At 39.7% G+C, this 15,336-nt stretch overlaps 1 protein-coding gene across 1 annotated transcript in view; it reads left to right on the top strand.

Annotated features, from left to right (window-relative positions):
- Positions 1 to 15,336, top strand: part of tmem161b (transmembrane protein 161B) — a 54,637-nt gene that overhangs the window by 28,617 nt on the left and 10,684 nt on the right. The window contains exons 6-10 of the mRNA XM_033017247.1: positions 485 to 636; positions 5,030 to 5,090; positions 5,788 to 5,928; positions 14,141 to 14,254; positions 14,869 to 15,043. Of these exons, the coding sequence (XP_032873138.1) occupies positions 485 to 636; positions 5,030 to 5,090; positions 5,788 to 5,928; positions 14,141 to 14,254; positions 14,869 to 15,043 (643 nt within the window). The remainder of the gene's footprint in view (positions 1 to 484; positions 637 to 5,029; positions 5,091 to 5,787; positions 5,929 to 14,140; positions 14,255 to 14,868; positions 15,044 to 15,336) is intronic.

The following is a 15,336-nucleotide window of genomic DNA, read 5'->3' as shown; positions in this document are numbered from 1 at the left end:
AAAACCTGTGGTTTTTCATACTCGATTATTATTTGCAAACATTCTTCTTTCTTAATCCTTTTAAGTTTGCCACTTGCAGAGTAACACATCTTTTAACTTGTAGGTACGAGAAAGCTATCAAGCGATTGAAGACCAAAAACACAGCATAAACATTATCTCAAGGAAACTTGATATGCAATTCCCTCTAGAGACTGAATTGTAGTTCATAACAAAACAGCACTATCATTTACAGTATTCATATGAAAGAAAGAGGGAAGGGAAAAAAAAGATTGATTAGGTTTGTTTTATGAATACCAGAAGCAATGAAATATCTGATGTTTTAGTAACGTACGTTGGCTGGAATCATTTGTAACACTGAAATTCTGAGAAATCAATATCTATTTGGCACAATGTCTATATATCACGCTGAACAATTTTTTTGCATGGTAGTTATTTGAAATGTTACTTTTATTTGATCTCGTTTTCCTTAATAACTGTTTTTCAGTAAGGTATTATTTTCTATGACCACTCACTACTTCAAAGTGGAAGAAGATGGGGAGAGGTCAGTCTGCATCACATTTGGCTGCTTCTTCTTTGTAAAAGCAATGGCAATCCTAATTGTAACAGAGAACTACTTGGAGTTTGGATTGGAAACAGGTACTTGAGCTGCTAATGCTGAAATGTTTAAACATTTTAACTAATGACAGTACTTTGAAATATCATATTTTTTAATAATACCATTCCATGTTTGCAGTACTATCAATCTTTAGAATCTATTCATATACTTTTCACGAATTAATTTCCTGCAATGCTGCTCCCTTTTTCAATTACTCTTCCGAGATGCTTTTCTCCTTGTCGATTGTTCTCTCCCTCGGGTGCACACTTGCGCACTAAGTTGCCTTTGTCAGATACCAATAAATTGGTGCCTGACAGCGTAAGTAAGTATTGGGGAAATAGTACGAAAGGAGAACCTGAGGAAACTGATGAGATGAAATTACCAGCAAGTATGCACAGGCATTGGATTGAGGTTGGCCAGATTAAGTTGAATTGACAAGGAATCAGTAGTGTTTTGTACATGTTACGATACTGATAATTTCACACAGAGGTAATAGAAACATAGAAACTTAGAAAAATAGGCGCAGGAGTAGGCCATTCGGCCCTTCGAGCCTGCACTGCCATTCAATATGATCATGGCTGATCATCCAACTCAGTATCCTGTACCTGTCTTCTCTCCATACCCCCTGATCCTTTTAGCCACAAGGGCCACGTCTAACTCCCACTTAAATATATCCAATGAACTGGCCTCGACTACCTTCTGTGGCAGAGAATTCCACAGATTCACCACTCTCTGTGTGAAAAATGATTTTCTCATCTCGGTCCTAAAAGATTTCCCCCTTATCCTTAAACTGTGACCCCTTGTTCTGGACTTCCCCAACATCGAGAACAATCTTCCTGCATCTAGCCTGTCCAACCCCTTAAGAATTTTGTAAGTTTCTATAAGATCCCCCCTCAATCTTCAAAATTCTAGTGAGTACAAGCCAAGTCTATCCAGTCTTTCTTCATATGAAAGTCCTGACATCCCAGGAATCAGTCTGGTGAATCAGTTTGTAATGACAAATATACAGAGATTAACAAAGCAGTGGAAAATAGTAGTGCAGCTGGTTTAGCATCAAAACTACTTAGGCACAACTACACAATTTCTGGTAATTATGTTAACAAATTATTGAATGTCAAGAAAGCTGTCTTTGTCTTATATAAAATTATATAATTCAATCTTAAATTGTACATAATTTTAATGAGTTGCGTAATTTTTTATCTTTGCTGTGATATCTACCCATATTTTCTTTTCTTTTAACTAGAACAAAGTTTAGGATAAAAATTGAACCCACCACAGTAATTATAATTCTATTTATTCGTATTGTATACCTTTGAATACTTCACATTGGTAAATGACTCCTGCACTGTTGTAAGAGACTGTCACTATATTCCCAGTAATGTAGAACTCGGTGGTCAAGGGTCAAATAACCAATTCCAACAGCTATTATTTCCAAACTAGAGAGAGATGGTCCTGTCAAAAGAATGAAGGGAATGGCATTATTTTGAACATGTTGCATGGTTGTACAAAACAGTGAATGTATGCCTGAAAAGTTAACAACTGTGCAGAAGTCACCAGCTTCTATTATGCAAGTATAACCTTGTGAGTGCGATTGTGAATGGGTGGCCACGGTGGCACAGCGGTAGAATTGCTGCACCTTGTAGCAGTTGCAGTGCCAGAGTCCTGGGTTCGATCCCGATTACGGATGCTGCCTGTACGGAGTTTGTACGTTCTCCCCGTGCCCGTTTTCTCTGAGATCTTCGGTTTCTCCAAAGACGTACAGGTATGTAGGTTAATTGGCTTGGTGTATGTGAAAGTTGCCCCTAGTGTGTGTAGGATAGTATTAATGTGCGGGGATCGCTGGTCGGTGCGGACTCGGTGGGCCGAAGGGCCTGTTTCCGCGCTGTATCTTTAAACTAAACCAAACTAAGCTGTAGTTACTGGGACTAGCGTGGTCATTCTGGGCTACCAAAATGATTTTGTTGAGGCATAGTTTCCATAGAAAGACCATGAGATTTAATTTGCAGCAGACTTATTCTAAACCCTTTAAAGAAGAATAGCTTTGAGGGTAGAAGATCAGAACTTAATAACCAGATTGTGGTACAACTGTTGCTTCTTTGGAGAACTTTCATCTTTTCCTACTGGCTCACCAGACACTAATTCCTGCCCTCCCTTTAACTCTGCGCAGCCCTATTTCCTGGTTTCCCTTTAACACTGGGCAGCTCCAACTACTGGCCTCTCTGTAACGCATGGCAGACAGAGCGACTGCTCTCCCTTTAATGTATGGCAAATACAGCTCCTGCTGTCCCTTTAAAGTGAGGCTGGCCCAGCTTCCTTGTCAATTGAAACTCACTGGAAAATTTATTATTCTGCTATGTAGCATATTAAAACACAATTAAAAGTGTATTAGGGTATTAATAGAAATAACATCCAAATAGTGCAGTAAATCGGCTAATTTGTCACCTCTAATATCCCCAGCCTGCTATTGAGGCACCTCTATGGATTACTGCTTTGTTGAACATGCCATTTATTGGATGTGATATTGTATATACAAGTAAAATCCTATGGCATTACACTGGACAGGAGCTGGGAGTTCTGGATATTCTGGGCAATATTTATTCAACTTTCTATTCATTGCTCAACCATCAATGTTGAATTATTATTTGATTGTTTTTAAATGGTTGAGTGCCTTCTAAAGTTTGAACCTTTACACCTTCTCGCTGTTGGATTGTAATGTTTATTTAAAATATGTTGCATCCACAAATCATAAGGAAAGGTATTGCTTATCTATTTGTTCTACAGCATTGATTTACCCCAATATTTTATTTTTAAGTTTTAAGGAAGGAAAAAAAACCCTTTTAGATTAGATTCCTTTAGATTAGATTAGATTTTATAATTGCAACTTAAAAAATAAATCTTTCTGATGGGAAGAGGAAAACATTTTTCACACTCTGGAATTCTCTGCCACAGGAGGTAGTTGAGGCCAGTTCATTGGCTATATTTAAGAGGGAGTTAGATGTGGCCCTTGTGGCTAAAGGGATCAGGGGGTATGGAGAGAATGCAGGTACAGGATACTGAGTTGGATGATCAGCCATGATCATATTGAATGGCGGTGCAGGCTCGAAGGGCCGAATGGCCTACTCCTGCACCTATTTTCTATGTTTCTATGTAAGAGTGTGTATTTGAGAATTAGAGGATGAGAACTGAAAAGCACCTGACCTAACTACAAACATAAATAAATGAAAATAAATACTGATTCTAACTTAGTTCACCGAGTGGAAAATTGACCTGCTTTGTGTACTTTGTACTTTATAAAATATAATGTGTAAAAAATATATATTTAATAAACGGGTATTTGAATGACTGACCATCTGTATTTGAACGAAAATTATTATGATAAGATTTGTCTAGGTTATGTAAAACCCATTAAGGAAATAATAGTTTATAAAATCATAGACAAGATGGCTCCTTTGGTGCAGTTTTGTCCTATCTTCTGTTGATATGGTCAATATAGGACTGAAACAAGCCCTTCAGCCCAACTTGTTCATGTGGCCAAGGTTCTCCAACTAAGCTAGCTCCATTCACTTGCGTTTGCTCAAACATTCCTATCCATATAGCCGTCCACATCTTTTTTAAATGTTGTTGTTGTACCTGCCTGAACTACTTTCTCTGGTTGCACATTCCAAATGCATATCACCCCCTCTGTGGGGAAAGTCAGCCCCAGGCTCCTATTAAATCTTTCCCTCTCATCTTAAACCTATGCATTCTACTCTGAAGGAATGTCACATACGCTTGTTCTCCAAAGATGCCTCTTGAACCACTGTTACTCCAGCACTCTTTTTTTCCCTCTAGTTCTTGATCTCCCCCACCCTTGGAAAAAGACTACATTCACTGTATCTATTCCCCACGTGACTTTGTCCAGCTACATAAGATCACCCTTCAGCTGCCTGCACTTCAAGGAATAAACTCCCTTCCTATAAATCAGACGCTCGAGACTTGGCAACATCCTAGTAAATCTTCTCTACACTCTTTCCAGCTGTATGGCAGGCTGATTAAAACTGAACATTATACTCTAAGTGAAGCCTCACCAACATCTTATTGGTGTTACTTTTTCAATAGGTGGTCTTTTCACTCGGATACCATTTGTTGATTTATTATTTCCTGAGGTAGATAATTTATTTTTGTAGAATTTTACGAGAACTTAATTGTTCCCTTTACATTAATGCAGATGGAAAATGTTGATCCATTGCCCTTTAATTATGGGTTGGTATTTAAAACAAACAAAAAATCAGCCCAATGGAATTGTTAGGTTTACCAAGGTGCACTAGCTTTGTGCATTGTAAAAAGCACACTTCATGTGCCTATTGAAATTGCCTCGATGGTTTATGAAAAACAGAATGAAATTCCTCTCAAATTAACTTTTTTCTTCTGTCTTTTCCCATTATCCATGTATAGGGTTTTCAAACTTTTCTGGCGGTGCTATGCAGTTTCTTGAGAAACAAGGCCTGCAATCCCAGTAGGTTTCATAATTTTTACATTTTTGATTGTTGCTTTAATATTTTGGTTGTCAGTTTATTCCACTATTCATGGGAATACTAACGTAACCTTGCTTTTCAGATGACAATTAAATTAATGATTTATCAAATTGTTATTGTTGATTTTCTTTCCAATATGTCTATAGATGCAATTAATACCAGTATCACTTCCGTATTTATTCCAGTGTGCAAAATATATAAAAAAATTAAAACCTGAAGATTTAATGTAGCCATGTGCAGTCTCCATTTTGTGGTTTAAAGCTCTATTCAAAAACAGTTGACATTCAGAAAATGTTTGCTAAAATTTACACACTTTGTAATTCAATCTGCCAAAGAGGAATTTTGAAGTTGGCTTACCTCGATTTATCATGTTGATATTTGAGTAAAAAGGTGCTTATAGTTTAGAACTTCCACTTGCAAATGTGTCACTAAAATGCCATTAAATCAAAAATTGATTTTACAGTAGTATCTTTTGTCAGCAAATGTCTTAGTCGATGAATCAGCATCTAAAGTTGAAGTTTTGTGTAATTTATGGTAACTAATTAGATTTTAATATTCTGTACCCAACAAATGTTTTAGCTTCATCTTTTTAATTTCATCTTGTAATACCTTTTGGATGAATCATTTCCACTATTTGTATGCGTGATTGTTTTTATTTTCTTTAATAATTTATTCCAGAGGTCCTATCTCAAAACTGACCTTTAAAATGGTCCTGGCTGTTCTTTGTGCTTTCATTGGCGCTCTTCTGACATTTCCTGGCCTGCGACTGGCTCAGATGCACCTGGATGCCCTGAATCTTGCAAAAGACAAGTTAACGCAGTAAGAAACTTTATAATTATTATATTTAAAATTAACTGAAGCTTCACTACTTGAACAAAACAAAATTGCATTTATCTACAATAATTTTAAGTCTAAGCAAATTGCATGTCTTGGCCAGAATCTGATATAAATAATTAGCAGTGGAGAATTTATTTGTTTTTATATTCGTATCTTAATCAAAGCCAAATGAATCTGCGGACTCTGGGTGCTCTTTTGAAACATCATCCAATGTTTTTAATATCTTGCATGTTGTGTAAGTAGCTCTTGCCATCCATCAGTCCTTAATCATCATTTTGGTTTTGTGTTTGTATTAACCTTCTGTAAAAAGGATTTGTGCAGCACGGTGTAGGCACAAACCAGTGGGAAAATCAGTTCAATTCTCAGGAAGACTTGTTTCAGTTAGTTTATGTTACACTATTCCCCCTATTTATAATTATAATGCATGAGTTTTGCTGCATATTCCAGATCAGATGCAAAACAAAATTATCTCCTAAACCTAAAAGAAGTTAAAGACAAAAACTATCTTATGTCTGCCACACTGCACAGCAAGTTCTGTGCCAGGCCAATGACTTGTCCCTTTTTTCAATAAACTTGAGGTAAATCGACATGCATCATTGGAACCAACTCATTAGTTCTAATTTTCAGATTCAACTATCTGAAACAAAGTACTTGTGCTGAGGAAGAATAGATGCAGACTCTACCTTCTCTCAATCCAGATTGATCATTAAAGAGACAATCATTGGTGGATATGTCAACTTGTTCCTGCAAAGTGGTGCTTTTAAAGGTGAGATCTGACATTATCACTGATGTGTGATTGACATTCTGAAACTGGTGCATCAGTTTAGAGTTCTTGTGCAGGTACAGGATTGAATCTGGAACATTACAATGAGTTAATTGATGCACTCAGCCCTATGAATTATTTTAATATTGGTTACCAAGTGAGGTTTTATCCCATTCTGATTGGATCCCTGCTAAAATTAATATTCCATGAAATGTGATTGTTACTGTTCTTTACAACATTCTTCAAAACATCAGTAAACCTCAGACCTGTAATGGATGCACAATCTCTCTTGAGGATTGATTCTATGACTAAGATCTCCACTTCTATTCAGGGAGAAGTTCGATAGACTGGGCACCTGTTACCAGTGTAAATAAATCTTTCTCGTATTGGAAGACTAATCATTGCATCATAACTGACAAGGTGGTCAAGAGCTATGATTTATTCTGCTGCGCAAGAAGAATTTCATTGGTGTTTCAGGCATTGTGTCCCTTTCCAATGACAATGTGGTTTAGATGTTTAGAAACATGATTAATATTCTTATGTATTAATATTCTTATTGGATGGCAACAATATATTGGCACTGACCTTTTGGATTCTCATGCTGGTCCGTTTTGGATGTCACATTTATGTCAATTGTATGTTTATGTACAGCAAGTACATAACCAAGACTGGTAATATGGTGTTGCTTGTCCATTGCCCTCCATGTTTTTTTTCTTTCTTTATTTATATAGCACATTTTTAGTCAACTTGCATTGACCCCAAAGTGCTTCACATAATTACATTCACACACACAGGCAAAGGTGGGTGAAGTGTCTTGCCCAAGGACACACACAGGCAAAGGTGGGTGAAGTGTCTTGCCCAAGGACACAACGACAGTATGCACTCCAAGCGGGATTCGAACCAGCTACCTTCCGGTTGCCAGCCGAACACTTAGCCCATTGTGCCATCTGTCGTCCCGTCCTGTTAGTCGATTTCCTGCATTTAAACAATGACCGTACTTTGAATATTTCATTAGCTGCAGACTATATTCTGATGTTCTGAAGCTGTCTACCACTCCAACATTCATACTTTCTTGTACATCAGCTTGTCCTCGGTTTCCTTATCTGAATGATGTTTCTTGCTGAATGATGTTTCGACCATTTAACTGGGGGGTTTTGCCAGTCGGGCTGGCAAAAACCCTACAAGATGTTAATGCTCCCCCAGCTTAATTCAACAGTGGATCTTTAACTCTACAGATCACAGCCTTGCAAGTACACAAACAAGTGCCTATTAAATAGAGTGAGGGGTTCTGCCTTTTATTCCCTTTCATGCAATAAGCTTTGAATTTCTACTATAGGCAAATCTTATTTTCCTTTCCAACCTCCCCTGTGAAATGCTTAAATCCATGCCCCAGATTTTGGATCTGGATGGATATGGGTCCCTATAATTTACTTTGGCCTAGAAGTTAAGCAAATTACTCAGCACTACAGCAAATGTAAGCATTTTTAGCTGTAAGTGAAGCATAAGGGGTAAATATCCTATTGGTGCAGGTTTTTCCCTCACAACTATTTAACCATCATACTGTTGTAGAACATGCTTGCAGTTTGGAGTCAACATTTCTAACATGGTAGTGAAATTCTACTTCCAGAGTAACCAATCTGGCCACAGGTGCCACTGTACCGTTTGAACCATCCTTGGCCTTTGATCTACCTTTTGCAGCTCTTCCATACCTGTTGATCCATATACAGTCACAATGTGTTAATTTTGGTTTTTGCAAATTGTTCTCTCAAGCTAGACCCAATTTATCATTTTCCAAGGATGTCAAATTGCAGCTATACATTCTGTAATTGCAATTTAATATTGCAAATTATTCAGCTTTACTTTTGTGTTTACTGCACTATATAGTCTTTGTCGAGTACATTCCCATTATTTTAGATGGTTTTGTGCTGATTGGAATGTGGCCGCGGTATACATTCCATAATAACTTTTCCCCTGTCAACCTCGGTACAAACGTGAGTGACAACCCTTTGACAATACAGGTGCACAACCTTTTATCCGAAAGCCTTGGGACCAGACACTTTTCGTAATTCAGAATTTGTCGGTCTTCGGAATGGAATTTTTTTAGCGTAGATTTTAATGGCTGGCTCAGTGGTAGAGTGCTCGGCTCATATCCGCAAGGTCGCGAGTTTGCGCCTTGATCCCGGCAGTAAACTCGGTCGCGAGTTTGAGCCTTCAATGTAGTTTTTTCTTGCAGAATAAATGTTTGTATGAAATGCAGTGTAGGAGAGGTGTACTGACTGTGTGGGCAGAACTTTGGAAGTGATTGCCCACCAGTCTAAAAAGCCGCTGTGTCTCCCTGTCCCTGGGATAGCAGGGGGGCGATCAAACAGCACAATACCCCCCCCCCCCCCCCCCCCAACTCCAGAGGAATCCGCTCCCTAATGGGCCGCTACGGCGACAAGTGGCAGTATGCCCACAGCCCGAGCTGCGCCCCCTCATCCGCCACCCGAAGAACAAGACGTACCTTGCACACCATCAGCTTCTGCCCCTACGTGTTCCTCTGGAGTTGGAGCGGGGCTGGGCTGGAGTTGCTGCTGGCTGTGCGTCTCTGGGATCTCCGTGCTTGCAGTGGGCCTGGGGGTCGGTGTCCCGTTGGTCCTGACGTCTCCGGCCACCCCCCTGGACTGGAGCTGAGACTGGGAACTGTACCGCCCTTGCCCCCTCCCTCTGCAACTGCAAACAACCCCACTCTCCTGCAAGGGCGGTACGGTTCCCGGAGGATGGCAGGTGGCCGGAGACGTCAAGACCAACAGGAACCCGCTCCCCGATGGGCCCCTACGACGCCCCGAGCTGCGCCCCGTCATCCGCAACCCAGGTTCCTCTGTAGTTGGAGCGGGGCTGGGCTGGGCTGCTGTTGGCTGTGGGTCTCTGGGATCTCCGTGCTTGCAGTGGGCCTGGGGGTCGGTGTCCCGATGAGGGGGCGCAGCTCGGGGAACGGCTTCTGGTGGTCCTGACGTCTCCGGCCAGTTTGCAGTTTTCCTCTGGAGTTGGAACGGGGCTGGGCTGCTGTTGGCTGTGGGTCTCTGGGATCTCCGTGCTTGCGGTGGGCCTGGGGTCGGTGTCCCGTTGGTCCTGACGTCTCCGGTGACAGTGCAAAGCCCCCGCGCCGGTGCAATGGGCGGGGAGCTGGAGAGGAGAGGGAAGGGGTCACACACATGGCCGGGAAGCAGAGGGGTGTAGGTGGGGTGAAACTGAAGGGAGCGACAATCTGCTGCTGCCTGCCCCGCTGAGTTAAAAAGTTCCCATGCAAGACTCACGAAACACTGTGTATCGTGAGTCTACCGTGGGAACTTTTTAACTCAGCGGGCAGGCAGCAGCATATTGTCAATTATTAACCCTCCCGCGCAATATACCCTCACCTTCTCTTTTATGAATGGGGATTTAGTTCCCCTTTCTTCGAGGACCGACCGGAGGTTCCGCTGTCACCTCTGCGGGCCGCCCTCGGTGAACGTTTTCAAGGACCTTTCTTCAAGGACCGAAAAAATGGCCGCTATTCGGAGGTTTTCGTTATTTGGATCTTCGGATAAAAGGTTGTGCACCTGTACTACTGTTGTCCTACAGGTGACTCAATAATATGCTTTTTAAATCATGACACTGAACTAAGTCAACAGAAAGCAGAAATGGAAAATAACAAATATAGGAAAAGTAATATATGTTTTGGAAAGCAGATTGTGAACTTCGTTTGAAGGTATCAACTCTGACTCAGTGGTAACAAATGTAATATTTTAACACCACAAGCCTAGAGAGGAGAAGGTCGTGGATTTAGGCTCCACTCGAGGCTAACCCTTCCCTGCAGTGTAACCTTTTGTACTCTTACTCTTGTAATCTTTATAATGATACCTTAAATGAAAGCATCATCGTTTCTATTAGTTGGATGTAAAGGACATATAGAATTATTTGATGAGAGCATTTATCTTCTGAAAACTTAGTTTTTGTAATCTTTCAATTGACATTATTGAAACTGATTATTTATTAATTCCAATAACTGGTGTATAAATTAGCTACAGCTTTTGTTTGCATGCAATATCATTAGAACATCAAAATGCAAATTGAGAGTGACATGCATTGATGTTTCCATTGATACAGCAGAAAATATATTACTGTTTCACTGATATTTCTGCACCTCCCTCTCTCTCTCTCTTGATGGGAATGTGGGAAGAATATATTACTGGGGAGAATAAAAAAGTTGGGAGTCTATGATTGCTTTGTGAGCTAGTGTAGACTAAATGGGTTAAAATTGCCTCCTTTTATGTCATAAAGAAAAGTTTGCATTTCTTGGATCATGGTGATGCTTACTCATGTGAAAGAGATGCTACATAACTATCATACAGTACACTGAACATGAAAGTTAGCTCATCCTGACCAAAATAAGCATGACTCCTGCCTAAACTATTTATCATTGAAATTGTGTTGTAATAAATTGCATTTAATCTAGTTTATTTTCCATGTAGGCACATATAGATTCATTTAGTTGTACAGCATAGAAATAGGCCCTTCAGCCCGACCTGTCGATACTGACCAAGGTGCCTATCAATACTAAACACTTTGCCTGCATTTTGCTCATATCCTTCGAAGCCTTGTCAATCCATGTTTCTGTCCAAATAGCATTTAAACATTGTAATTGTACCTGCCTCAACCCTCTGGCAGCTCGTTCCATATCGTCACCATCCTCTAAGTGAAACGATTCCCTCCTCACCTTATACATAGGCCTCTCATTTTAGATTTGCTTACCTGAGGAGAAAGTGCATTATCTGCCATTTAAGACCATTATTATTTATCATAGCTATGCTCTTAGTTTTATAACCTCTTAGTTTTATAACTTGTTAGTTTTATAACCTCTAATATCAACCTTCGGCCTCATCATCTCCAGGAAAAACAGTAACAGCCTGTCCAATTGCTCCCCATACCTAACCCCACCAGTCCATCTTCTGTAATTGTAGTTTCTCCTGTGCTGTTGTGGGTAGAGCCCTCATACTTGTAGTCCCTATTTCCCACACTTCTGCTCTTGTTTCCCCCCCACCCCCCCCCAGACAAAACAAGGATCGAGTCCCCCTGGTCTATGCCTTTCACCTCTCCAAACTGCGCATCCAACACCTCATTCTCCCAAAAAAGACACAGTGCTGGAGTAACTTGGCGGGTCAGGGGGAGGGACAAGAGGCACTGGAAGAATGGGGGGCAGGAGAAAGTCTGGCGAGTGATAGGTGGATATACAGCCTTGTATCTACATAATTCTCCAATATTTATAGATTGCACTTGTGAGTTACCTGGATATCGCACAAAGCTTTTCACTGTATCTCTGTGCACAGGACAATAATATACCAATGGTACACAAAATTGCTGGAGAAACTCAGCGGGTGCAGCAGCATCTATGGAGCGAAGGAAATAGGCGACGTTTCGGGCCGAAACCCTTCTTCAGACTGATGGGGGGTGGGGGGGGAGAAGGAAGGAGAAGGGGAGGAGGAGGAGCCCGAGGGCGGGCGGATGGGAGGGTGGGAGGAGACAGCTAGAGGGTTGAGGAAGGGGAGGAGACAGCAAGGACTAGCAAAATTGGGAGAATTCTATGTTAATGCCATCCGGACGCAAGGTCCCCAGACGGAATATGAGGTGCTGTTCCTCCAATTTCCGCTGTTGCTCACTCTGGCAATGGAGGAGACCCAGGACAGAGAGGTCGGATTGGGAATGGGAGGGGGAGTTGAAGTGCTGAGCCACCGGGAGGTCAGGTTGGTTATTACGGACTGAGCGGAGGTGTTCGGCGAAACGATCGCCCAACCTCCACTTAGTCTCGCCGAATAATATACCAATACCTGTTTTGGTTCTCTGATGCCTTAAGAAGAAATTAGCCACCTTTGTCTGGCTTCTAAACATATGCCAAATGGTGTCTGTTAAATGTCCACAGGTCTTCAGCATGAAGCATTAATTCTTTTGGCACAGATGCTGAGTGTTTTTAGCAGTTATTGTGTTTGTAAAGCCCACTCGGTTGCACCATTATGGTCACCTAGAACTAGATATATCAGAGTGTAGCGAGTCTAAAAGACAGCTTTGCACAGCCTTCTTGATTAGACTTGGACAATAAATGGTGGCCGATCTAAAGTTGTCCAGATTCCAGAACATTTATACATGTGAAGAAAAAGGGAAAGGATGTGTGAGTTGTACTGATTGAATAACTTCTGAAATATTAGCTTACTGCTGATATGTGAATGTGCCCATTCAAGAAAATAAATGATGGTTCTGTAGAATTGGAAAAAAAATATCTTTACCCTTGTACTTGTATATTCTCTTAATAAAGGCCAACATACCATTTGCCTTTCTAATTATTATCTGCATTTCAACTTTCAATGACGTGTCCAAAGTTGTCTTAGTACCTTTTAACATCAAAGTTCCCAATTGTCACCATTTAAAACATAATCTATTTTAATTTTTAATTTTAATGGCCTAAAATAGACGATTTCACTTTTTTTTTTAACATTGTATCTATTCCCTTTGCTATCTTCTTGCCCACTCATGCAGCTTGTCAATATCTGCATGTTATTTTTATACCCCTCCCTCCTCATTTGCATCCCATATAGTTCTGTATCATCAGCAAATTTGTGAACTTTTGCTCTCCTCAACCAAATTATTGATGTAGATCAGCACATGCACTGTTTACTTCAGTCTGCCAATCTGAGAAAGATCATTTTATTCTCATTCTTTGCTTTCTTTCTGTTAACCAATTCTCAGTCCACATCAGTACTCATAATTCCAAGACCTTTAACTTTTTGTTGACCAATCCCTTGCATGGAACCTTTTCAAAAAACGTTCTGAAAATCTAAATTCGCCACACCCATTTGTTCAAATGTATCTATGCTACTAGTCATATCCTGTCCTATATCTGAGAACTATGGAAATGGTGTGCTACAATGCTGAGAACTATATCCTGCACTCTGCATATTCCCCTTTGCTCTATCTATTGTACATCAGTTTGCACTGATTGCATCTATGTATGGTATATCTAATATGTTTGGAGAACATGCAAAGTAAAATAATCCTAACCATGCAAAATGTATCTTGCGCTTTTCTTTACTATTGGAAGGTTGAGTTTATTATTGGAGCAGTTTCATTATTGTTCATTATTGGAGAAGTTTCAATGTGCCTACACACAAGCCATAGAATGGCTGATAGTTGTTAGCAGTTCTGTGAGATGCTGTCAGGTGCAGGTAGGTACATTTAGGTTTCTATCATGGCTTTATGGATTTGCTTAAGATCAAAGTATTTTCACCAGTTCCTGGGATGCATTTGTTAAAATATAGTTAATGAATCATTCTTCATGAATGTAATTAAGTATATTTAAAAAAATGCTTTTCTAGTTGGTCAAAATATTCACTAATAATAAATGTCATTGTTTGGATTTTTTAGGACTTTACTTCATATGAATTTCCTTTCACCACTAATCATGGTACTTCTGTGGGTAAAACCTATCACAAAGGACTATATCGTGAATCCCCCACTTGGTAAAGAAAATATTGGTTTGTAAGTATATTTGTTTGATTAATTTTCTTGCATAACAAATTCCATTCAAGAATATTACCTTTGGTGATTTTCACTAGTTTGACATTACAGTGCACTAGCTTTAATAACCAGTTTCTATTTGTTGAGCCTTAACAAAACAAAATAATTTAAGATTTGGCTTTTGAATCTGTATGATCTTCTGATCTGTAGCTCCAAAGTGATTCATTGCTCGGTTCCATGGGCTTTTATGCTAAGTTAAGGTCAGCCTGATTAACTACATCCTGATATTGCTGAGAAATAATTTGCATGTTGCAATCATGATGAAAACTCAACCTTACATTTATTTGATTTCCTCTCATTTGAACATGAAGGTGGTAAACCCAAACTTATTGAACTATCTTAGTTGAGGAAAAACAGTCTTGTATTATATTACATTCATTTCTTATTTTAATTTATCATTTGATATTCAACAGAGCTAAAAGTTAAATCAACATAAAAATTCATCTTTTTTGAACAAGACAAACAAAATCATTTATTTTATTGAATTTTGATGAAGGGGCTATACTCACAGATTCCAATCAAGATTTTTGTGACTCTCATTTGTTTAAAAAATACTTTTGTTAAATGATTTACAGAATGTCAGAGGCTACATATGACTCATTGCGACTGTGGATTATTATCTTTCTCTGTGTTCTCCGACTGGCCTTAATTCGCCAACACCTGCAAGCATACCTAAACTTAGCACAAAAGAGTATAGAACAAATGAAGAAAGAGGCAGGGCGGATCAGTACGAAGGATCTGCAAAAGATGGTAAGAAAATGGGGAATACCAAAAGGATTAAGGTGAATGCGAGCAACTAAGTGTTGCACAGGAAAATGGCAGGAGAGAGATCTGTTGATACTAGAGAAAAGAGAACACAAGCCGTGACTTTGGGGCAAGCTAACTAAATGTTGTGATAGTGTTGAATTTATAGGGGAACATTTGTAACGCATGTTTACTTTGACTGTTTCATCCTGCATGCTCACTGAGAGATTTATTCTTAAGATTCAGATTCAACTTTAATTGTCATTGTCAGTGTACAGTGCAGAGACAACGAAATGCAG

Source organism: Amblyraja radiata, chromosome 3 (assembly GCF_010909765.2).
Source record: "Amblyraja radiata isolate CabotCenter1 chromosome 3, sAmbRad1.1.pri, whole genome shotgun sequence".
In the NCBI taxonomy this organism is placed as follows: Eukaryota; Metazoa; Chordata; class Chondrichthyes; order Rajiformes; family Rajidae; genus Amblyraja; species Amblyraja radiata.
Note: the sequence above shows the minus strand (reverse complement) of the source record. Positions and strands in the feature narration are given on the sequence as shown.